General features: G+C 42.6%; 1 protein-coding gene and 1 long non-coding RNA gene across 2 annotated transcripts; one reads left to right on the top strand and one right to left on the bottom strand.

Moving 5' to 3' along the window:
• Positions 1-3,935: 3,935 nt before the first annotated feature.
• LOC109870278 (uncharacterized) lies at positions 3,936-22,756 on the top strand. The gene is made up of 4 exons (XR_004205517.1): positions 3,936-4,765; positions 5,038-5,129; positions 21,973-22,078; positions 22,349-22,756. It is a non-coding gene; the product is annotated as an uncharacterized LOC109870278 (long non-coding RNA).
• LOC109869948 (chondroadherin-like) lies at positions 5,929-21,298 on the bottom strand. Its single transcript, XM_020460270.2, has 4 exons — positions 19,511-21,298; positions 13,461-13,624; positions 13,176-13,322; positions 5,929-7,245 (listed from the first exon to the last, which is right to left on the bottom strand). Exons 1-3 carry the CDS (start codon positions 20,294-20,296, stop codon positions 13,181-13,183), a joined length of 1,092 nt encoding a protein of 363 aa, XP_020315859.1. The 5' UTR covers positions 20,297-21,298; the 3' UTR covers positions 5,929-7,245; positions 13,176-13,180.
• Positions 22,757-24,224: the final 1,468 nt, after the last annotated feature.

Genomic DNA, 24,224 nt, shown 5'->3' with positions numbered 1-24,224 from the left:
TGAGCAATGACAGAGCAAGGCAAGATGGGCAAGATGCAATAGATGGTATAAAATACAATATATACACCACCGTTCAAAAGTTTGGGGTCACTTAGAAATGCCTTTATTTTCCTTGAAAACAAACACGAAATGAGTCGCAAAATGAAAGGAAATATAGTCAAGATGTTGACAAGGTTATAAATAATGATTTATAATTGAAATAATAATTGTGTCCTTCAAACTTTGCTTTCGTCAAAGAATCCTCCATTTGCAGCAATTACAGCCTTGCAGACCTTTGGCATTCTAGTTCATTTGTTGAGGTAATCTGAACATTTTTCACCCCATGCTTCCTGAAGCACCTCCCACAAGTTGGTTTAGCTTGATGGGCACTTCTTACGTACCATACGGTCAAGCAGCTCCCACAACAGCTCAATAGGGTTGAGATCCGCTGACTGTGCTGGCTCCATTATAGACAGAATACCAGCTGACTGCTTCTTCCCCAAATAGTTATTGCATAATTTGGAGCTGTGCTTTGGGTCATTGTCCTGTTGTAGGAGGAAATTGGCTCCAAATAAGCGTTGACCACAGGGCATGGCGTTGCAAGATCCCTTTTACCCTGTAAAATCTCTCTTTGTTTCTGGCCATTTTGAGCCTGTAATCGAACCCACACATACTGATGCTCCAGATACTCAACTAGTCTAAAGAAGGCCAGTTTTATTGCTTCTTTAATCAGAACAACAGTTTTCAGCTGTGCTAACATAATTGCATAAGGGTTTTCAAATGACCAATTAGCCTTTGAAAATTATAAATTTGGATTAGCTAATACAACGTGCCATTGGTTGCTGATAATGGGCCTCTGTACACCTATGTAGATATTCCATAAAAAATCAGCCGTTTCCAGATACAATAGTCATTTACAACATTAACAATGTCTACACTGTGTTTCTGATCAATTTTATGTTATTTTAATGGACAAAAAAATGCTTTTGAGTAATGCAAGATATGTAAACATTCTTAAAGGGGCGTTATTAAAGTGACTAGTGATCCATTTATTAAAGTGGCCAATGTATTTAGGCAGCAGCCTCTCTAGGTTAGTGATGGCTCTTTAACAGTCTGGTGGCCTTGAGATATAAGCTGTTTTTCAGTCCCTCGGTCCCAGCTTTGATGCACCTGTACTGACCTCGCCTTCTGGATGGTAGCGGGGTGACCAGGCAGTGGCTCGGGAGGTTGTTGTCCTTGATTATCTTTTTCGCCTTCCTGTGATATTGGGTGCTGTAGGCGTCCTGGAGGGCAGGTAGTTTGCCCCCGGTGATGCGTTGTACAGACCGTACCACCCTCTGGAGAGCCTTGCGGTGCAGTTGCCGTACCAGGTGGTGATACAGCCTGACAGGAAGCTCTCAATTGTGCATCTGTAAAAGTGTGAGGGTTTTAGGTGTCAAGCCAAAGAAGGCTGGAGCATTTCAGTTTGTCCGTGATGTGTACGCCGAGGAACCTAACTTTCCACCTTCTCCGCTGCTGACCCGTCTGTGGATATGGGGGTGCTCCTTCTGCTGTTTCCTGAAGTCCAGAGTGCCCTCACCTCCTCCCTGTAGGCCGTCTCATTGTTGTTGGTAATCAAGCCTACTACTGTTGTGATGTCTGCAAGATTGATGATTGAGTTGGAGGCGTGCGTGGCTGCGCAGTCATGGGTGAACAGGGAGTACAGGAGAGGGCTGAGCACACACCCTTGTGGGGCCCCAGATTTTGAGGATCAGCGAAGTGGAGGTGTTGTTTCCTACCTTCACCACCTAGGGGCGGCCCGTCAGGAAGTCCAGGACCCAATTGCACAGGATGGGGTCTTGTCCAGATGGGATAGGGCAGTGTGTAGTGTGATGGCGATTGCATCGTCTGTGGACCTATTGGGGCGTTAAGCAAATTGAAATGGATCTAGGGTGTCAGGTAAGGTGGAGGTGATATGATCCTTGACTAGTCTCTCGGTGCACTGAAGTGATGACAGAAGTGAGTGCTTACTACGGAGCAATAGTTGTTTAGTTCAGTTACCTTTGCCTTCCTTGGTACAGGAACAATGGTGGCCATCTTGAATTATGTGGGGACAGCAGACTGGGATAGGGAAAGATTGAACATGTCTGTAAACACCAGCCAGCTGGTCTGCGCATGCTCTGAAGCTGCAGCTAGGGATGCCGCCTTGCGAGGGTTATCACGTTTAAATGTCTTACTCGCGTCGGCCACGGTGAAGGAGAGCACACAGTCCATGGTAGCGGGCCGTGTCTATGGCACTGTATTATCCTCAAAGCAGTTAAAGGTGTTTAGTTTGTCTGGAAGCAAGACGTCGGTGTCCGTGACGTGGCTTGTTTTCCCTTGTAGTCTGTGATTGTCTGTAGACGCTGCCACATACGAAATGTCAGTGTCTGAATTTCATCAGTGTCTGAGCCGTTAAATTGCGACTCCACTTTGTCTCTACACTGACATTTCGCTTTGATTGCCTTGCGGAGGGAATAACTACGCTGTTTGTATTCGGCTATATTCCCAGTCACCTTTCCATTCTTAAATGCGGTGGTTTTGCACTTTCATTTTTACACGAATGCCGCCATCTATCCACAGTTTCTGGTTAGGGTAGGTTTTAATAGTCACAGTAGGTACATCTCCTATACACTTGCTTATAAACTCTCTCACCGAATCAGCGTTTATGTCGATATTGTTCTCTGAGGCTACCCGGAACATGTCCCAGTCCGCGTGATCAAAACAATCTTGAAGTGTGGATTCCGATTGGTCAGACCAGCTTTGAATAGTCCTTAGCACGGGTACATCCTGTTTGAGTTTCTGCCTGTAGGAAGGGAAGCGCAACATGGAGTCGTGGTCAGATTTGCCCAAAGGAGGTCGGGGGAGGGCCTTGTATGCATTGCGGAAGTTAGAGTAGCAGTGATCCAGCGTTTTTCCAGCGAGAGTGCTACAGTCAATATGCTGATAGAATTTAGGTAGCCATGTTCTCAAATTTGCTTTGTTAAAATCCCCAGCTACATCAAATGCAGCCATGGGATATATGGTTTCCAGTTTGCATAAAGTCCATTGAAGTTCCTTGGGGGCCGTCGTGGTATCGGCTTGAGGGGGGATATACACAGTTGTGACAGTAACCGAGCAGAATTCTCTTGGGAGATAATACGGTCGGCATTTGATTGTAAGGAATTCTTGGTCAGGTGAACAAAATAAAAAATAACCGTTCCTGTATGTTGTTATAATTACACCAGGTTAATCATGAAACATACACCCCCGCCCTTCTTCTTCCCGGAGAGATGTCCTGTCGACGTAATGCACAAAAAAATCCAGGTGGCTGTACCGACTCCGACAGCATATCCCGAGAGAACCATATTTCCGTGAATATGTATGTTACAATCCCTGACGTCTCTCTGGAAAGCAACCCTTGCCCTAATTTCGTCTACATTGTTATCTAGAAACTGGACATTAGAGAGTAATATACTCGGAAGCGGTGGGTGGTGTGCGCGCCTCCAAAGTCTGACCAGAAGACCGCACAGTCTACCTCTTCTCCGGCGGCGTTGTTTTGGGTCAGCCTCTGGAATCAGTTCAAATACCCTGGGTGGTTCGGACAAAGGGATTTTGCTTATTTGACCTGTTCTTGCCATAATATGGACTTGGTATTTTACCAAATAGGGCAAACTTCTGTATACCAACCCTACCTTTTCACAACACAACTGATTGGCTCAAACACATAAGAAGGAAAGAAACAGGCACACCTGTTGATTGAAATGCATTCCAGGTGACTACCTCATGACGCTGGTTGAGAGAATGCCAAGAGTGTGCATAGATGTCATTAAGGCAAAGGGTGGCTACTTTTTATGGTTACTACATGATTCCATATGTGTTATTTTATAGTTTGGTTGTCTTCACTATTATTCTACAATGTAGAAGATAGTTCAAATAAAACCCTTGAATGTCCAAGTGTTTGACTGGTACTGTATATTTATTTTTTATTGGTCTGCGAGCCTACAAAAGGGGGGCTGGCCTGCGGCCCATCCCTGCTTTATGAGTACTATTTCACTCAACTGTCTCTTTCCATTCCTCTGTCTCTTTCATCAATGCTGCTGTGAATCTATGAATCACTTTCAAGTGTACAGTTATGCATTGACTGTGCTCCCTTATGGCTCAGGTGGACCAGGCTGCTGCAGGCATCCTGGCCCTGGGTTTGAAGAGGGGGGACAGACTGGGCATGTGGGGACCCAACACATGAGTGGGTCCTGTTCTAGTTTGACACAGCCAAGGCTGGCATCATACTGGTATACACTGACACTGATGGCATGTAGAAGGAGGAATCTTAATGTGGGAAAAGTGTTAGTTTTTGCACCCTCTTCGTGTGTACATTAAAGAAGATGTTTTCAGTGGTTATGTTTTGTTCTGTTAACCCAACCTATCAGGTGCAGGAGTTTCAGTTTGCTTCGAGGAAGGTGGGTCATTTGAGTTGGCAGTCATTTCATGTCATATATTTTGTTCTATGAGAACAGTACTGGGTGTGGTGCGCTTAAGTAGGATGGGCCGCTGATTGCTTTTGAAACATTTTATGATGATGATAATGATGTTGATGTTCATTGGTGGTAATACGTGTTATGCAGTTGTAATGCAAGCAGGTGAATGTAATATTCTCTTCTTTGCTGGTTTTGACCCAGGTGGGATGCAATGCCATTATGTGCCCGACCCAGTTTAAGACCCAGAAGTATTGTGGCATTCTCAGATAGAGAATCCCTGGATCTATCCCTGGATCTGTCAAGAGTGCCAGGTATGACCACACTGCTTTCTTCTTTTGATGAATTCTCAACTATCAGTTACATTGAGTGATGGTCAAAGCACAATCCCCACAAAAAACTGCATCAGGTTCTGGAGGGTACAACACTTTGAACATTGCAGAGAGAAATATCTACAATAGAGCTGGCATGATTCCCTATGCTACACGGTTGAGGCGTGTCTGGGACAGTAAACCATGGTGTAGGTTGTGTTTCGTGCCTCAATCAAGTTTTTCCACTCTTCCCCCCCCCCCCCCCCCCCCCCCAGGTGTACCTTTGTCTACGGCAATCCTACTATGTACATCGACATGCTGGGCCAGCCTGACTTGGCCAAGTTCGACTTGTCGTCAGTGGAGGGAGGTAAGAGATCATGTTTAACTGGTTTCTGTTCTAATCATATTCTTGAAATCAAATGTATTGAACATTAGTTTAGGATGGTGATTGATTGGGATGAAATTCTGCATACTCGGGGGTCCTAGAGGACCGGTATTGTAATCTTGGAATTGATGATAGCAATTAGATGATTGGTAGATGATTTGGTAATTAGATGATTTGGTAATTGATAATTAGTCTTAGATGTTAGTTAGTTTGTTTCTGCATTTTAGGCATCATGGCTGGTTCCCTGTGTCCACCTGAAATAGTGAAAGTAATTTCTACCATGGGCGTTAAAGAACGTAATGTTTTTCGTAAGTTAATTAATTACTTTAAGTTAATTGATTATTTGGATATAAGTAATTGTCCAGAGCGTTCACTCACATGGTTTCCCTGTCCTGAGTCAGTCCCTGGTTAGCAGGGAAGGATCAAAACGAGCTGTGAGCTGACCCTTCAGGACCGTCACTGCAGGGCGCAGTTAATATATTTTTTCGTTAGAGGGAGACATTTTAATGCGCAAACGTCCCTCCAGATTCATCATTGCAGGGTTGTTGGCCGACTCTACTGCATGTGTTTGTTTTAGCCAAGCACTAACACACATGCTTCTACTAATAAGCTACAGATTACGATTTTGATTAGCTGAATCGGGTGTATTAGTGTTACGCTGGGACAAAAGCTTGCAAACCCTGTAGCTCCCCAGGAGCAAGGTTGGCTATCCCTATGATATTGTCTCTCTGTTAATGTCTTAATCTATTAACGCACAGCAGTTGAAAATAGAATCAAGACAGACAAGGTTACATCTTTATTTCTCAGATGTTTATTGGATGTGAGTTGTTCACCTCCAAAAGTCAAAAAAATACATTTATGATGTTCAATATACATAAAAAAGAAGAGCCAAATCTTAAGAGTTATGATACTCGCAGAGTATGCTTATGCTTATATGATGCTTATAGACAATACATTGACTTAGCAGTAAAAAATATATTTTTTCAATGTCAATCAATTACTTTAAATGAAATGTAACACAGAGTGTCTGGGTGTGTCTGCTAACAAATGAAGCATTGCCACAGCAGGGTGGATGGAAAAGGCAAAATATTTAGTATATTACTTATTTAGTCAAAGACATGACACCTCTGCCACCTTTCCTCATATCCATTTTGAACTGTACACCATTTCCCCCTGTGAAAACATATTTAAATGCATTGCAAACCCTTTTAATTCATGTAAGAATAAAGTATAAAGAATAAAGTATCTTTGTATCTCTAGGGAGATTGTCCTTTGTATGTATTCATTCGTTAAACGAAAGATACTGCTGGAAAACTGGAGTCCTCTCTTTGTTCATGTCGTCTCTGACTGTTCCTTCTCAACTTTGACCTGCCATCGCTCCGTTGTCTCATAAACCCTTTCAGAAAAAGTCCTCAGCCGCCTGCGCTGTGATGTATCGTTTACCTTTGGTCAGAGTTTGAGAGGGGTCACGCTACGTCAACATCCGTTTTATGGTCACAGTCCTTTCAGGATGTTTTCTCAGTCTGACAGAGAATTTCTCACAGGAGAAGTGAGACAGCGAGACATGACCAACGGAGTGACCCATAGTTGGGGAATTATGTAGGCCATTGCTGTGGCAGTAGGCGGCAGGGTCCTGAAAGGTGAAGGTGTAAAGCTGAAGGTGTGAAGGTGTAAAGCTGGCGTCGAGGAGAGTCAACATGGCTGTTTGTCTATGTGTTGGTTGTAGGACGCTTGACAAATTCCTCAGCCGTTGAAAAGAGAGTGGGATGAAAGAAAGGTGTGTGTTTGTATTGATAAAGGTTGTGTGTGGGTTGTGTGAATGTTGTCTTTTAACTGAACCACAGAATTCTTCCACTTGTGTACAAGTGTTTTCTTGAGTCTCTGCTTCGTGTAAGCCTTTTGGTTTTCTGTTTGTGTTTTTTGTGTGCATGTGTTTGTGTCATGTATCACTTCCTGTGTGTACATGTGAAATTGAGATTTGACAGATAGTGAGTTGGACAGTCTTGAAGTAGCAGTTAGAGTTGCTTTAATTCTTTCTTTCTCTGCACACGTACAGAGCCCGTCACCTGGACAGGCCTTTCCCCTCAGGCAGCGTCTCCTGTAGAAAGACAAACATCAGCAGCCAAATCAAACAGTCTGCCCTCCTACTGGTCAACGCCATGACCGGGACACGTTGTTCTGTTCTGGACAGGACACCAAGGCCAAGATGGAAAAAGAAAAGCAAGGGGACAGACTCTGACGAGCAGACAGAGAGTTCTGAGGGAAGGAAGAGGGAAAGGGAAAGATGAACGTCAAGCTAGGCAGGTCCCAAACCATCCCCTGACATTAAGTGCTACTGTCTCAAGCCAAAGTAATTTTGTGTCCTACACACACAAATTCCTTCCTTCATATGAATACAAGCTGTGAGGAAAGCATTGAAGCCTGAAAGGGACCAGCAAAAATGTGAAATGTGTAGCACAATCAAAACCCTTTGTCAAGATGTACTTCGGTAAATTCATGACTTTAAACTCTCGCAGGTCTGATACTGAGAAACTCCTAACCCAGTGGGCACACCACGTCATTGCAGTATGGATAATTGGGTAATATTTGGTTGAAACATTGATCAATAAGATTTCAACCTACAGTGCATTCGGAAAGTATTCAGACCCCTTCCCTTTTTCCACATTGTTACGTTACAGCCTTATTTTAAAATGTATTAAATAAAAACATCCTCATCAATCTACACACATTACCCCATAATGGCAAAGCAAAAACAGTCCACCTGCGGTAAATTCAATTGATTGGACATGATTTGGAAAGGCACACGCCTGTCTATAAGAGCAAAAACCAAGCCATGAAGTCGAAGGAATTGTCCGTAGAGCTCCGAGACAGGATTGTGTAGAGGCACAGATCTGGTGAAGGGTACCAAAACATTTCCGCAGCATTGACGGTCCCCAAGAACACAATGGTCTCCATCATTCTTAAGTGGAAGAAGTTTGGAACCGCCAAGACTCTTCCTAGTGCTGCTCGCCTGGCAAAACTGATCAATTGGGGAGAAGGGCCTTGGTCAGGGAGGCGACCAAGAACCACATGGTCACTCTGACAGAGCTCCAGAGTAAAAGGCACATGGCAGCCCGCTTGGAGATTTCCAGAAGAAAACAAGATTCTCTGGTCTGATGAAACCAATATTGAACTCTTTGGCCTAAGTGCCAAGGGTCAGGTCTGGAGGAAACATGGCACCATCCCTATGGTGAAGCATGGTGGTGGCAGCATCATGCTGTGGGGATGTTTTTCAACGGCAGGGAATGGGAGACTTTTCAGGATCAAGGGAAAGATGAACGGTGCAAAGTACGGACAGATCCTTCAGGAAAACCTCCTCCAGAGCGCTCAGACTGGGGCAAATGATTACCTTCCAACAGGACAATGACCCTAAGAACACAGCCAAGACAACGCAGGAGTGGATTCGGGACGAGTCTCTAAATGTCCTTGAATGAACCCGATCTAACATCTCTGGAGAGACCTGAAAATAGCTGTGCAGCGACGCTCCCCATCCAACCTGACAGAGCTTGAGAGGATCTGCAGAGAAGAATGGGAGAAACTCCCCAAATACAGGTGTGCCAAGCTTGTAGCGTCATACCCAAGAAGACTCGAGGCTGTAATCGCTGCCAAAGGTGCTTCAACAAAGTAGTGAGTAAAGAGTCTGAATACTTATATATAATGTAATATTTCAGTTACATATACATTTGCAAAAATGTCTAAACACTGTTTTTGCTTTGTCATTATGGGGTATTGTGTGTAGGTTGATGAGGGGGGAAAACGATTTAATCCATTTTAGAACAAGCGGGCTGAATACTTTCCTAATGCCCTGTACATTCACTCACTCAAATGTCTTTACTCTCAAATGTCTTTACATTTACATGTCAAATGTAAATAGAATTTCTAAAAGCACAACCAAATTCCAAAGGAAAAACAATGTCTGATTTTTGGTTTAGTTGTCAATTCAAAAGTCTATCACTGCGCTTTCAACCCATTAAAAGCACAGCAAAGTTCAAATGATACAATGTCAGATGTTAGGTTTATTTATACAACAGATTCATTTGTTATCATTGTGCTTAGTTTTATAGCAGAACCAAATGACCTGGATTGCAGTTGAGATTACATTAAAAGTGCATATTGCAAGTGATCAATGGCAGTCAAGATTCTGAGCAGATTATTATAGTAATTGTGAAGATCTCCACAGACCTGTGATGCTCTCTTGAACATACATGCTTTATATGATTACAATAGAAGAAATGTATAGCTACAGTAACCTCAAATGTGGCCATGGATTTGTGACTCATTTTAAGGTTCAATTTTTTCATTAGTTTGTAAGATACTATTTACTGTATTACAAAAGTAATATTGAATTGTTTGGTTGACAACACAACCAAATATCAACATTTAAAGGTGATGTATCTACTGCTTGGAAAGTTCCATCTAAGCCACTGGCTTAATCCTATTCTTTAACTTTCATTTTTGGTTGTGTTGGAGATGTGAATCCAACATGTCATTTGTTACCTTGTTGACAAGTTAATAGGTTATTTATTTTATTTCAAAAGTGATATTGAATTCTATTGGTTGTCAACGCAACCAAACAACATTTGAAGGAGATTTATCTTCTGCTTGGATAGTTCCATCTGTGCCACTGATTTAGTATGGCTTTAATTCCAGTTTGTAGTTAATAATTGATATGTTAGATTCAAGTCTCCAACTCAAAATAAAATTGAATAATAGGACTAAGTCAAACTTTAAATGCACTTTAAAGTGGCAATATGTAATTTTTTAGGCAACGTGACCAAAATCACATAGAAATATTAGTTATAAATCAATCATTCAACTTGAAAGCAAGTCCAAAGCGGTAGATCAGTTCTATATAAGCTATTTCTATGCTTCCTATTCTTAATTTTAGTTTGCACACCAGCTTCAAACAGCTGATACAACAATATTTTTGATTATGGAAAATATATTTCACAGCGGTTTAGATGTTACAATAGTTCTCTAGACTATACTAGCTTATTTTGTAACACAAACTGAAATTAGGCAAATTATTAGAGATTTAGCAACCAGGGAATTGGCGCAGTGATTTCTGCTCAGTGCAACATTAAATACAGTTTGATTTGATTTAGTCCTATTCTTTAACTTCGATTTTTTTGGGGTTGGATGGAGGAGTGAATCCAACATATGAATTATTCATTTGTAGGCCAACTGGAATTAAAGCCAGACTAAGTCCAGTGGCACAGATGAAACTTTCCAAGCAGAAGATGCATCTCCTGCAAATGTTGATATTTGGTTGCATTGAGAACCAAATAAAATTCAGCAGCACTAAATATAATATCATACCATTTTTAATCAGCAAGGGCCTGAAATCGTAAGTCTATTGTGTTGTCTTTTTTTGTTGAATTCGGGATTGAATTTAAACGATAGCTGTTAGGGTTGCAAAATTATATATATGCCTAAATAGCATGATTGATGATATACAGTGCCTTCAGGAAGTATTCACACCTCTTGACCTTTCCACATTGTCTTGTCTTGTCTTAGTGCCTGAATTTAAAATGTATTAAATGTAGATTTTTTTGGTCACTGGCCTAAACACAACACCCCCATAATGTCAATGTTTTTCAAAGTATTCAACCCGTTTGTTATGGCAAGCCTAAATAAGTTCAGGAGTGAACATTTGCTGATAAGTTGCATGGACTCTGTGTGCAATAATAGTGTTTAACATGTTTAACATGATTTGTGGATGACTACCTCATCTCTGTACCCCACATATACAATTATCTGTGAAGTCCCTCAGTCAAGCAGTGCACAGATTCAACCACCAAGAATAGGGAGGTTTGCCAATGGCACCTATTGGTAGATGGATAAAAATGAGAAAAAAAAAGCTGATATTGTTGTTGTTGGATATATATTGAGCATAGTGATTAATGACACTTTGGATGGTGTATCAATACACACAGTCACTACAAAGACACAGGTGTGCTTCCTAACTCCGTTGCTGGAGAGGAAGGAAACCGCTCAGGGATTTCAACAATGGTGACTTTAAAACAGTTACAGAGTGATAGGAGAAAACTGAGGATGGCTCAACAACATTGTAGTTACTCTACAATACTAACCTAATTGACGGATTGAAAATAAGGAAGCCTGTACAGAATAAAAACATTCCAAAACATGAATCTTGTTTGCAATAAGTAAAGTACAGTAATATTGCAAAAAATGTGGCAAAACAATATATTTCTGTCCTGAATACAAAGTGTTATGTTTGGGGCAAACCCAACACAACACATTACTGAGTACCACTCTCCATATTTTCAAGAATAGTGGTGGCTGCATCATGTTATGGGTAATGCTTATAATTGTTAAGGACTAGGGAGTTTTACAGGATAAAAAATAAACAGAATGGAGCTAAGCACATGCATAATCCTAAAGGAAAACCTGACTCAGTCTGCCTTCCACCAGGCACTGGGAGATTAATTCACCTTTTAGCAGGACAATAACCTAAAGCCTAAGGCCCACTCTGGAGTTGCTTACCAAGAAGACAGTGAATGTCCGTGAGTGGCCGAGATACAATTTTGACTTAAATCTACTTGAATAATCTATGGCAAGACCTGAAAATGGTTGTCTAGCAATGATCAACAACCAATTTGACAGAGCTTGATTTATTTAATTTTTTTAAAACATAATGGGCAAATGTTGCACAATCCAAGTGTGGAAGGCTCTTTAGAGACTTACCCAGAAAGACTCACAGCTGTAATTTCTGCCAAAGATGCTTCTACAAAGTATTGACTCTGGGATGTGAATACTTGTATAAATAAGATATTTCTGCATTTCATATTCAATAAATAGGCAAACATTTTCTACGAACATGTTTTCACTTTGTCATTATGGGGTATTAAGTATAGATGGCTGAATTTTTGTTGTTGTTGATTTAATCCATTTTTAATTCCGGCTGTAACACAACAAAATGTGGAATGAGTCAAGGGGTATGAATATTTTCTCAAGGCACTGAGTGTTAAAGTATGGTCACATTTCATTTCCTCTGTTAAACCTACCCTTTGGAATTATTTTTTCTCACCAATTTCGTGATACGATCTTGTCTCATCACTGCAAGGACTAGAGAGAGGTGAAGGTCGAGACTCATACGTTCTATGAAACATGACCTGCCAAGCCGCGCTGCTTCTTAACACACTGCTTGCTTAACCCGGAAGCCTGCTGCACCAATGTGTCGGCGAAAACACCATCCAACTGACAACCAAGTTCAGCTTGCAGGCACCCGGCCGCCACAAGCAGTCACTAGAGCACGATGAACCAAGAAAATCCCCCCCGGCCAAACCCTCTAACGCTAACGACACCTTGCCAATTGTGCACCACCCCATGGGGCTTCCGGTCATGGCCGTCTGTGACACAGCCTGGGATCAAACCCGAGGCTGTAGTGGCACATCAGCACTGCGATGCAGTGCCTTAGACTGCTGCTTCACTCGGGGCTGGTCAAATTTATTTTATTTTTAAGTGGAGATCTCTCAACTATCATTCTCACAATAGCACATTGGTAATAGCCAGTGAAAATATCATAGCTGGGCTGTGCTTGGTTAAAACCCTGGAAGGGAGACCATAGGGTAGCTGTAGATAAATCAATTATCCAGGAGGTGCAGCCCAGCCCATAGTATTTTTCTGATAGTGGATATAACGTTGAAGATCTGGCATGGTTTTAACGGTACAAATTCAACATATTTTATAGGGTTTTCTATGTTGAAATTTGGTTAACATGATGACAATCCTGTGCTTGAAATTTCACCCTCAAAACAACAGTTTAGGTTGAAGACCTTTTTCAAATCCAATGTATTTTCCACATGAATTCCACTACACAATACGATGACAAATTACATTGAAACAATGTTGATTCAACCAGATTGTGTCCAGTTAGCTTCAGCTCATAAATTCACTTAACTGAGGTTTACTTTCCTATTTGCGGACTAGTTTTGTAATTTGTAGAGTCATCGACAGTCAGATTACCTCTTTTAATGGCGCGTGCCCTTCTTGGCTCTCTTTGTCTTGACTTTGCAGCTGCTGAAGGCAGAACTGTCTCTAATCTGCTTTCCTCTCTGTGAGGATGGAGATGCACAGAGCGCATCAGGGCGCTGGCGGCTAGAGTCCATCCACCTAGTGGGGGGAAACAGAGAGAATTAGACACAGGGTCTCGGAAAAGGAGAGGGCATTTTCCAATTACTGAAGGAAAAGTGTGGTACATTATGGCTACCACGTTTGTCTTGTTAGCCAGGTTAAATATGAGCGCCTTACTTGCGCAGAGGGGCAAGCATGCAGGTGCAACTCCAGGGGTTGTTGGAGAGCGTGAGGTTGGTGATAGTGGTGAACTCCAGGCTGTTGGGGAGGGACTTGAGCTTGTTATTGTCCAGGTGCAGAGACTTGATGGCCGTCACTCCATTGAATGCAGCGTCAGAGAACTAGAGGCAGAGATACAGACACAGTATAAGAGGCTTTTTAGTTTCATTTGAAAAGATAGACTTTGACAAGATATTCAAAACATAACCCAGAACAGTCTTGTCCTTCAAATCCAAAAGTAATTTATTGCATGTATAATAGCTTCCCACGGCTCATTTGACATCCCTGAATTCAACTACTGAAGTCCCTAAAATCAACCAATATGTCAGGTAAATCTCCCCTTTCATTTAGCAGAAGCTTTTCTCCAAAGCGACTTACAGTAGTGAGTGCATACATTTTCGTACTGGTCCCCCATGGGAATCGAACACACAACCCTTGTATTGTAAATGCCATGCTCTACCAACTGAGACACTCTCACAGGGCATTGAGATCACACCAAGCCTGCTGATAGATGGATGTAGAATTTGTTCTACCCTTGCAGTTAGACCTCATCCTTAATATCTGTCAGAGGGCAGACTGAGATGTTTGGTTGTGGGAATCCTTTTTTTCTTCTTCCTACAGCAGAGTCACTCTGTCATGAAAGCCTCCACTCATAACTGGTTCCTGCAGCGTTGCTTATGTAAACTTGACTGTCTCACCCCTCTCTTCTCCTAAACTTCATATGTGTTTGTGAGGCCGCTAAAAACTTCACAGAGGTGCAAGATGAACTGATGCTCACCATGTCAAGTTTGGCTCTTAGCCTTCTAGCAGGAGGAGAGAGGGAAGGAAGGAGGTCCGGGGGCAGCTGTGAGAGGAGGGTGGACTTTGCTTTGGGGGGGATGAGTTATGTATGTCTATAAGAGATGAAGCTATTGATTGAGGCGTCTTTTTGGAAATTTCCACTGCGGAGGTTCGTGAGCACCGAGGTGGATGTTTCTGGTAATTTGAGGCAATGGAAGATGGATGACTTCCAGCATGGTCAGGTTTCTCTCTCTCTCTCTCTCTCTCTCTCTCGGAGCTACTCTGCCAGGAAGGCTTGCAAAGGGTCCAATTGTCCATTCAACAGGGGCGATGTACAAGCTAAAAATACCTGTCTTCATGGGCCACGGAACACCCTGCCTCTATTTACCTCTCTCCTAAACCTTACTGACCTGTTTGCAGGATCCTCGTGCTGAGGGCAAAAAAAATCACAAAGCTGAAAATAACACTTGTGTAAGAATTAGGCTGGGACATGCTTGGATATGGCCAAGCAAAAACAAAACACCTTAAAAATAACCATGTCCCCCGCCACCCCAAAAACCTCAACATCTCTCGCTGCTTTCCCCTCACCCTAACTCACAGGTATACAGTCTGCCAGAGAGATGTCTTCATACTGTAGCATGGATACTGTGCACTCAAACATTAGATTCACTTCTAGTAATTGAATGAACTTTGAGTTTGGAATGTATGCAGCAAGGTAGTCCCTCCATCAGTATATGGAGTTATAGTGGGCAGTGTGTTCATTGGGAATTAGGCAGAAAAGCTCTCATCGGAGTCTCTCTCGAGGTCTTCTCATCTCTCCACTCAGGCCTGGATTGGGGTTGGTCAGCCGAGGGAGATAGTGATCGTGCAACCTCGTTACATTTTACATTGTTACGCTATGAGTTACTAGATGAAGGGTTGGCTGTGTTATCTCTAGATAGGAAACTATTTCCAGTGATACCTGGACTGTGCCTGCTGTTGTTCCATGAACTCTTTAGCCTTGGGGTGTCTGTATGATAGTTCAAACTTCTCTGCCATAGACTGGAGCGATTATAAGGGACATCTATGCATCACTCTATTTGTAAATAGTGACTCCCCAAAGGATGGAAACTAGCCAGATCTTAAAAGCCTCTTCAGACTGCACTTAAGTGTAATGAGGCAGTCACCCACCTCAAACACCAACGTGAACCTCAGGAATGATCAATCACTGCGCTAACACCGCCCCCTTACTGTATGGTCAATGATATCTTGGGCTATCCGTATGTGCCTTGGGGAACCCCTGTGTGATGGTGTGTTTGGGTTTACAGTACATGCTGAAGAGTTTGGGCCATACCAGCGGTTTGTTATGATGCTACTAGGTGATTGTTTGTATGTTTGATGTACATTCCCATGTATTTCCTTAATGTAAAGAGCAGGGACCTCAGCATTCCAACTCCACTTCTTGTCCTCACAAAGCTAGATTGGACATCCAATCTTCAACACCAGCTGTCCACCAACCAACTACATATGGGAATGGAGCTACACAATACTAAAACACCAATGCTCTCTACCACTGTGCAAAACTCCAGACCCACACAATCTCAGATGCAGAGTAAACTAAAACTAAAACTAATCAAGAAAAAAACATGTTGTAAACTGATAGAAAATAATTAACCCATTTGAAAAACTAACACTATACTGAAACTATGTTTGCCTCCAAAGAAAAGTTAAATAAAAACATTATGAATTATGTTACATTTTAGTTTTTTTTTCTAGATCTAATGGGGTTGCTACATTTTGTTGTATAGTTAATTTTTTTATTTTTGTATGGGGGTGGGGGGTCACATCTTGCATCTGAGGGGGCAGTATACGTAAGGTCATAGATTAGGGGTTCTGTTAAATCCACATCACATAAAATCAGCTTTACAGCGTGATTAAAATTTAAAGGCAATGTTTCCACTTTATAGCGGAGACACCATTCACGGTAACCGCTGCATACTGTATGTCAGCTCAATTGGAAATTACCTTAAAATTTCAATCGCAGAATCTCTAATGCTGAAGCGTTGAATTAGAGCCCTAGATTTAAAAGGAATAGCGCCGAGACTGGTGAAAGGGGACTCTCTCGCCCATGTTTACACCCATCCAATGCTTTTTCACTTAGTACATGTAAGAACAATCAAGTTAGCTACCTAGCAGATTGTTTCCATGTTAGCTAGGGATAGTGATGCACAAGCTAGGCCTATTTGTAACATCACCGTCTCCTAGCCATATTTACCCGCTAGATTCAGTAGCTTGAAAACCCCAGCCTCCCAGGCAATGAATTCTGTCGAACACTGCAACTAAATAATATAAAAACGACATAGAAATATTTTTACTAAATAAAAACTAGCAAATCAGGTCTGAAAACTTACTGGAACTAAACTGAATTCAAAAAAAAATCGAAAAATGAATAGAAATAACACAAAACTATAATAACCTTGACTTTTGAAAGATGCTCTCTTTTCACCACACCATACCCCAAGCAGAGCAATCACGATCAAATAACACAATCAACTGCTTTTTTTGTGTGTTTTTATTTCCCAACCTGGAGTCATGCTGAGACCAAGTCTCTTTCTCAGATGAACCCTGCATACACATCAATACACATCAATACACATCAATACACATCAATACACATCAATACACATCAAAAACATCAATATACACTATACATATTAATAATACACATCAATACACTAAAAGCAAAACACAACTATAGAAAATAAACACATTGTTCAGTAAAAAGGTCCTCAATCAGCCTTTTGAATTGCCCCAGAGGCACCAATTCATACAATTTTAGAGAGCCTTGAGAGCAAGGTAAAAAAACTAAAAGCAGATCGACCTAACTCAATAGAGATGGAAGGGATCTCCAGAGTTCGCCATCCCTGAGACCGGGTCTGGGTATCTCGTATGTCTATAAGTTAACAATGAAGTAAGGTACGACGGAAGTTTATGCAGGAGGCTTTATAAAGAAAGAGTGCAATGCATCGATCTACAAGATTTTAATGAGGGCCAGCCTACTTTCTGACACAGAGTATAGTGATGTGTACAGAACCTATTGCCTGTAATAAAGTGTAGTGCGCTATGATAAACTGCGCCCAATGGCTTCAATACAGTAGCAGCTACATTCATATAGACAATATCCCCATAGTTTATAACCAGTATGAATGTTGACTGAATGATATGTTTTGTGTTATTTAATGAAAGGCATGACCTATTCATATAAAATAAGTCCATTTTAATTCTTAACTACTGTAGCTCATCAACATGCTTTTTGAAAGATTTCATCAATCCAGATCCAGATGCAGGGAAATGATCAATGAGGGCACCATACAATGTACATATGCATAAATCATCAGATACATTTTTAAGTGGTTTGAAGAATAACTTATATACTTGGTTTTACCTGCATTAAGTACCAATTTCAGTTCAACAAAGGCTTTCGGCAAAGCAATGAAGGCAGATTGAAGCTCCAAAAAAAGAAGCTGGTCAACCATGGATGCAATAGCACACACAACAGTGTCATCTGCATACAGGTTCATGTTAATTGTTTTTGCAGATATACCAACATTGTTTAAATAGACAGTCAAATGTACAGGACCTAAAATCGATCCCTGTGGGATACCTTTTGTAATATCAAGGAAGACAGGACTCAATGTGTTTTCAATGTGTTTTTTTCTGATGATGTTATTGATATTTATTGGAAAGGAGCATCAAGCTTATCACCTTCACCACAACTTATTTAATCTGTAGCCTAATAAACTGCAATTATTATTTTTATTTTTTTACTTAACCTTTATTTAAATTGGCAAGTCGCTTAAGAACAAATTCTTATTTACAATGATGGCCTACACAGGCCAAACCCGGACGACATTGGGCCAATTGTGCGCCGCCCTATGGGACTCCCAATCACGGCCGGTTGTGATACAGCCTGGATTTGAACCAGGGTGTAGGTAGAGACGACACTAGCACTGACATGCAGTGCCTTAAAGCTACGCCACTTGGGAGCCCCTTTCCCGATTTCGTAGTGGGAAGACCATACACTATATCTTAGCTTGACTCCAAATTGACTTTGGAGTCACGATATAATATTTCCACCACCATTTATCACATAATTCATTTTACAGACAAAAAGATCCTACCATATCGAACGAATTGTACCGGCATTTCATATTTCCATCAGCCCGATCGTAACTTTTTCATGCACCAGCTAATTTATCCGCATCAAATGGTTGGATGGAAACCTGGTTAATGATTCTGCAATCAGGGAAGCAGAAAAAAATCTATTTTAAGCAAGGCATCTACAGTACAAGTAGAACGTTTTTCAACAACCAGACACAGAGATCCCGCTGGTCTCATCCTGACCACGTGTGGCCTGCTTTCTTCCCATATGGGTGCTTCCCATATGGGTGGATGTCATCATAAGGATTTTATTAACATACAATGAGACAGATGGGGAGAAAGCACAACAACCAAAGCATAAATATTGTTTTCGTATCCCACACTCTCGTAAACCTGAAAGGTCAGTCAAAATATGATGAATGGTAGAGATCGGCTTAACCACCTCCCATTACCACCTGCCCTTGGCCTACGTTATGTGACCACGGAACTGGGAGAAGAGAAACAACTTTTGACTACTGGAAAATGGGGAGTTGGCCAGTGTCAAGCCAGAATGTACATGTACATAAGCAAATGAAATATGGCAAGCCAGAACCAAAACAAACAAACAACAAGCCTCCCTAATCCGCAGGGCTGCTAGAATTTTTAGGACAAGAATATAGCTTTTTATATCATGGTGCCTCTAATCGTTGAGACCTGTGTTGCATGAAATTAAACTTGCAATGCTCTCTCATAGTAATAGAATCATATACTGCTTCTACGCCATCCTACTATTGCATTGCCCTACTCTTAAACCAGGGCTGCCCAACCCTCTTTCCTGGAGATCTACCGTCCAGTGGGTTTTCAGTCCAACCCTAATTTAACACAACTGATTCTGCTAATTAGCTGCCTGTCAACAAGACCTTAGCTATCTGAATCAGATATGCTAAATTAGGGTTGGACTGAAAACCTACAGGACAGTAGATCTCCAGGAAGAGGGTTGGGCAGCCCTGTCTTAAACTCTCAATTGCCAAACTCACCCTTCCCAACTCAATAAGCTCTTTGTGCAGCCATAAAAGTACCCCCCTCCCCTAAAACAATATGAGACTGACCTTTTCCAGCCCCATGCCATCCAGGTTCAGCTTCTCCATGTAGCGTCCGAAGCTCTGGAAGGCGTTGTCGGGGATGCTCCTCAGGGGGTTCTTGGCCAGGCTCAGTTCCTCCACCACTCTCAGTTTGCTCATGGCCAGGCCAGGATAGGTGGACAGCCTGTTCCTGTCCAGGTGCAGGATGGCCAGGTTCTCCACATCGTCCAGAGAGCCCGGCTGCAGCGAGTTCATCTCATTGCCACTCATGTGCAACCAGCGCAGGTCTTTGGCTCCGGCGAAGGTGCCTGGCTTGATGTCACGCAGCTTGTTGTCGTTGAGCTGCAGGATGAACAGGTTGATCATGGGTGAGAAGATTCCCTTGGGCAGGTCGCTGATGCGGTTGCCATCCAGGTAGAGGTAAGTGAGCTCGGTGAGGTCCTCGAAGGCACCTGGCTTGATGCTGGTGATCTCGTTGTTGGACAGGTAGAGGTAGATTAGCTTCTTGAGTCCCTTGAAGGCCTGGCCGCCAATCTCATGGAGCTGGCAGTGCTGCATGTGCAACGAGATGAGACCCTTGCTGCTGGCGAAGGAGCCAGTCGGCAGGCTGCCCAGGTTGTTCCTTTGCAGGTTGAGCAGACGGGTGGCCTCGGACACCTGCGGGATCTTCTTCAGCCCCACGTTGTCACAGATGACATGCTGCAGGTCCCCATGGCAGTGACACTGAGCCGGGCACTGGCTGGGGGCGCCCCAAACAGCCGGGCCGAGGACCAGCAGGCAAGTCCCCACCAACAGGAAGCTCACACATGGCATACTGACGCCACTACTCAGTCTCTTCACCTGGTCTGTCTTCTGTCTTCTTGAGAGCTTCTTCTCACTGCTTGACAGGCACTCTAAGCTAGAAATTCCTCCAGAAAGCCTCAGGGAGATAGAAAGACAGAGCAAAAGGATTCAGAGAGGGAAGGCAAGAGGTGAATGGTGTGAAAGAGGGGGAGAGTGAGAGTGCACGTGACTGAGAGAGGAGGGCAGTGCACAAAAGATTCACTCCGGGCTTTGAGAGGAGGATGGAACGGCAGTCAACAGAACACAGCACTATTTATAACATTTATTTAAGGAAAACATTGAGAAGGGCTTGCCAGGGTGTTACGTGGAGACCGCGGGGCTGCAAGAGGAAGTCAAGTGTCTTTGACAGTTTAACCCTGCACATGCAGGAGGACAGGTCGGGATCTTCCACTGACCATAGTCAGTCAATTTGACTAACTTCTGGTTAAACTTTGTAAAAAGCTTTCAGATCTTCTGCATGAGACATTTAAGCAAATAGTTTATGTGCGTGCATACTTTTCTGTTGCTTGTTATGTTAAGCACGCAAACGATCTCTAATTAATACTTGGTCATTTTAGTAATATAAGCAGAACAATTGTGTAAACATTGCAAGAAATCAAATACAGTGTCTTGGTGGTTCAGGCACTTTTGACTGCCACTATACAGTAGCAATGGTCTGTATACCTGTACAGGTTACCAGGGTTTTTGTTGGGTAGATAAGGAGCCCTCAACTGGTCGTGGTCATTGTCAGTCATTTCTAAAATATCTGCCTGAGTGAGTTAGTGAGTGTGCAGTCAGACGGCAGGTAAGAGGTTAAGGTGGCAGTGTTTAGGGTTCCAGATGTCTATTGTTTTTCAGTCTGTGGTCGGAGGAAAAGGAGCCCGTAATCGTCCCCAGATGGTTGGCAAGAGGCTGGACTCCTTTTCAATTCACAACAATGGTTGCGTTTATGAATCCGATGGACACTCTCATGATAAGTGAAATCTTGAGTTTACTCAACAAATCTAGCGGTTTATCGGGAACATCTTTCTCCTGGCTGTCCAAGTGAATTTCTCACCGTCCCCATCCCCAAACAGCTCCTGCAATGCTTCTTTGTTCACCAGTCATGACCCTACTCAGCCACTCTATCACTACTGGACTTACACCTGTGAGTTGAACATTTCACCCCCAGAGGGATGGGCTCATGTGGCAGCAGATCAATCATCTAGCAAGCGCTTCAAAAAGGCTGTTACCGATGGTGACTCTGTTGGTCCAGATGCCAAGTCTTTGTCTTCACTTCACTCTATTTACAAGTTGACCTAGTTAAAATGTGTCAATTTAAAAGCAGTTATCAAGAAAAGGTTATCAGGAAGACTCCCTCAGGGATGTAAACAGTGACACCTCACTGAGCTCCCATGCCCTGGCCTGCTGATTCCCCTCCTGCTCTTAGCTGACTCAGCTGGGCCCGGTGTGTGAACTGTGAAGTCCAGCGTTGACAGGGAACTCTCCACCAGACACTGGGCACTGGCATACAGGCATACTTTTCCATGCCCCCTCAGTCACCTTATCCGACTACCTCTGCAAATAACATTACTTTTGACAGGGTTGTAGATAGTCATGAATAGTGGTGTGGTGATACTGTATGTTTAATTGTGCTCTAACAGTGTGGCTTATTTTTTGATTGACAGATTGCCTATGGAACTATGGAGAACAGACCTGTGACATTCTGTGGCTTCCCATGAGACAACTTGGTGAGAAAGTCACAAACTTGGATGCATTACCAATAACTTAGAGGTACGTCTCATCCACCTGAGTCAATTTATGTGCATATGTTTGAATGTCTTAAACTTAAATATACTTCTTGTATATTGTAAAGTTGTATTGTTACGTGCACGAGTACAGTGAAATGCCTTTCTTCAAAGGTATGTCTATTAAGCATGCCTACACATGTATATGTCTTATCCACAAACATAGAACTGCTGAGAGCATGATTTTATTACCAATGATTGCAGTAGAGTAGAGTAGACCCTTAACCCTGTTGTTCTTACCACTGCTGTTTCTCAGGCTAAGGTAGTTGACCCTGGCTCTGGAGAGCTCAAGCCTCTTCAGGGACTACTGTATGATGCTGGAGTACTGGGAAGGCCGTTGCCAAGACAGACGAGTGCATCACCAAAGAATCAAAGCCATTGTGTTGAGCTCAATTGTACCAACATTTTTGCAGAACCCGTTGGACCAATGTTATGTTTTAGCAGGCACAGGTTAACAGGAAAGGGAGGCCATGTACAGCAAAGTGCTTTACACAGCACAGTCAACTAAACACCGACAGCCAAAAGATTTTGTACTATTTTTAGGACCAACCCTGATTATCTTGTGACAGCTTTGAAAACCACCTCATCAATCTGTGACTGTGACAAGCTGTGACAATCTGTGACAAGCTGCTTTTTACACCAAATAAAGGTTTTACACTTTTTAGCCATGTTACCAAATCTCTAGGGACCAAGAGTTGAGAGTTGAAGGACCTCTACCTGCCTTTTTGCAGTGCATTCGGAAAGTATTCAGACCCTTTCACTTTCTCCTAATGCTAATCTTATTCTAAAATGTATTAAATCGTTTTTTTTCTACACACAATACCCCATAATGACAAAGCAAAAACAGGTTTTTAGAAATGTTAGCAAATGTATTAAAAAACTGAAATATTACATTTACATAAGTATTCAGACTCTCTACTCTACTTTGTCAAAGAACCTTTGGCAGCGATTGCAGCCTCGAGTCTTATTGGGTATGACGCTACAAGCTTGACACACCTGTATTTGGGGAGTTTCTCCCATTCTTCCCCACAGAACTATGCTTCACCGTTACAGATGGTATTGGCCAGGTGATGAGCTGTGCCTGGTTTCCTCCAGACATGACGCTTGGCATTCAGGCCAAAGGGTTCAATCTTGGTTTCGTCAGACCAGAGAATCTTGTTACTCATGGTCTGAGAGTCATTTAGGTAACTTTTGGCACACTCTAAGCGGGCTATCATGCGCCTTTTACTGAGGAGAGGCTTCCTTCTGGCCACCATTAAGGCTTCCTTCTACCATTCACCATGGCTTCCTTCTACCATTAAGGCCTGACTGGTGGAGTGCTACAAAGATGATTGTCCTTCTGGAAGGTTCTCCCATCTCCACAGAGGAACTCTGCTTCTCTGTCAGAGTGACCATCGGGTCACCTCCCTGACCAAGGCCCTACTCCCCAATTGCTCAGTTTGGCCGGGTGGCCAGCCCTAAGAAGAATCTTGGTGGTTCCAAACCACATCCATTTCAGAATGATGGAGGCCACTGTGTTCTTGGGACCTTCAATGCTACAGAAATGTTTGGTACCCTTCCCCAGATCTGTGCCTCGACACAATCCTGTCTCTGAGGTCTACAGAGAATTCCTTAGACCTCAAAGGCTTGTTTTTTTCTCTGACATGCACTGACAACTGTGGGACCTTGTATAGACAGGTGTGTGCCTTTCCAAATCATGTCCAATCAATTGAATTTACCACAGGTGGACTCCAATCAAGTCTCATAGCAAAGGGTCTGAATACTTTCTAAAAAACCTGTTCTCACTTTGGCATTATGGGGTATTGTGTGTAGACTAATCCATTTAGAATAAGTCTGTAACAAAATGTGAAAAAAGTGAAGGGATCTGAATACTTTCTTAAAATAAAACAAACTGCACCATTAAATGTCAGGCGTAGGTGTGTATGTTTTTATTGGGAGGACAGACGTTTTTTGCTTATCCATTGATCTCAGTGGAAGGCTGTTAAGCCTGTGGGACACCTCTCGAACATTCCTATAGAGGCATGCAGACATACAGCTGGTTAGGATTTCCTCTCAGGTTCATTTTTTTCCACAATACATATGCTCTGCACATGACACTTGTCTGAGTCAGGTCTGCAATTCTTCTAGATGAG

The sequence above is a fragment of the Oncorhynchus kisutch genome, linkage group LG25 (assembly GCF_002021735.2).
Source record: "Oncorhynchus kisutch isolate 150728-3 linkage group LG25, Okis_V2, whole genome shotgun sequence".
In the NCBI taxonomy this organism is placed as follows: Eukaryota; Metazoa; Chordata; class Actinopteri; order Salmoniformes; family Salmonidae; genus Oncorhynchus; species Oncorhynchus kisutch.
This window is presented reverse-complemented; position numbering and strand designations above follow the sequence as displayed.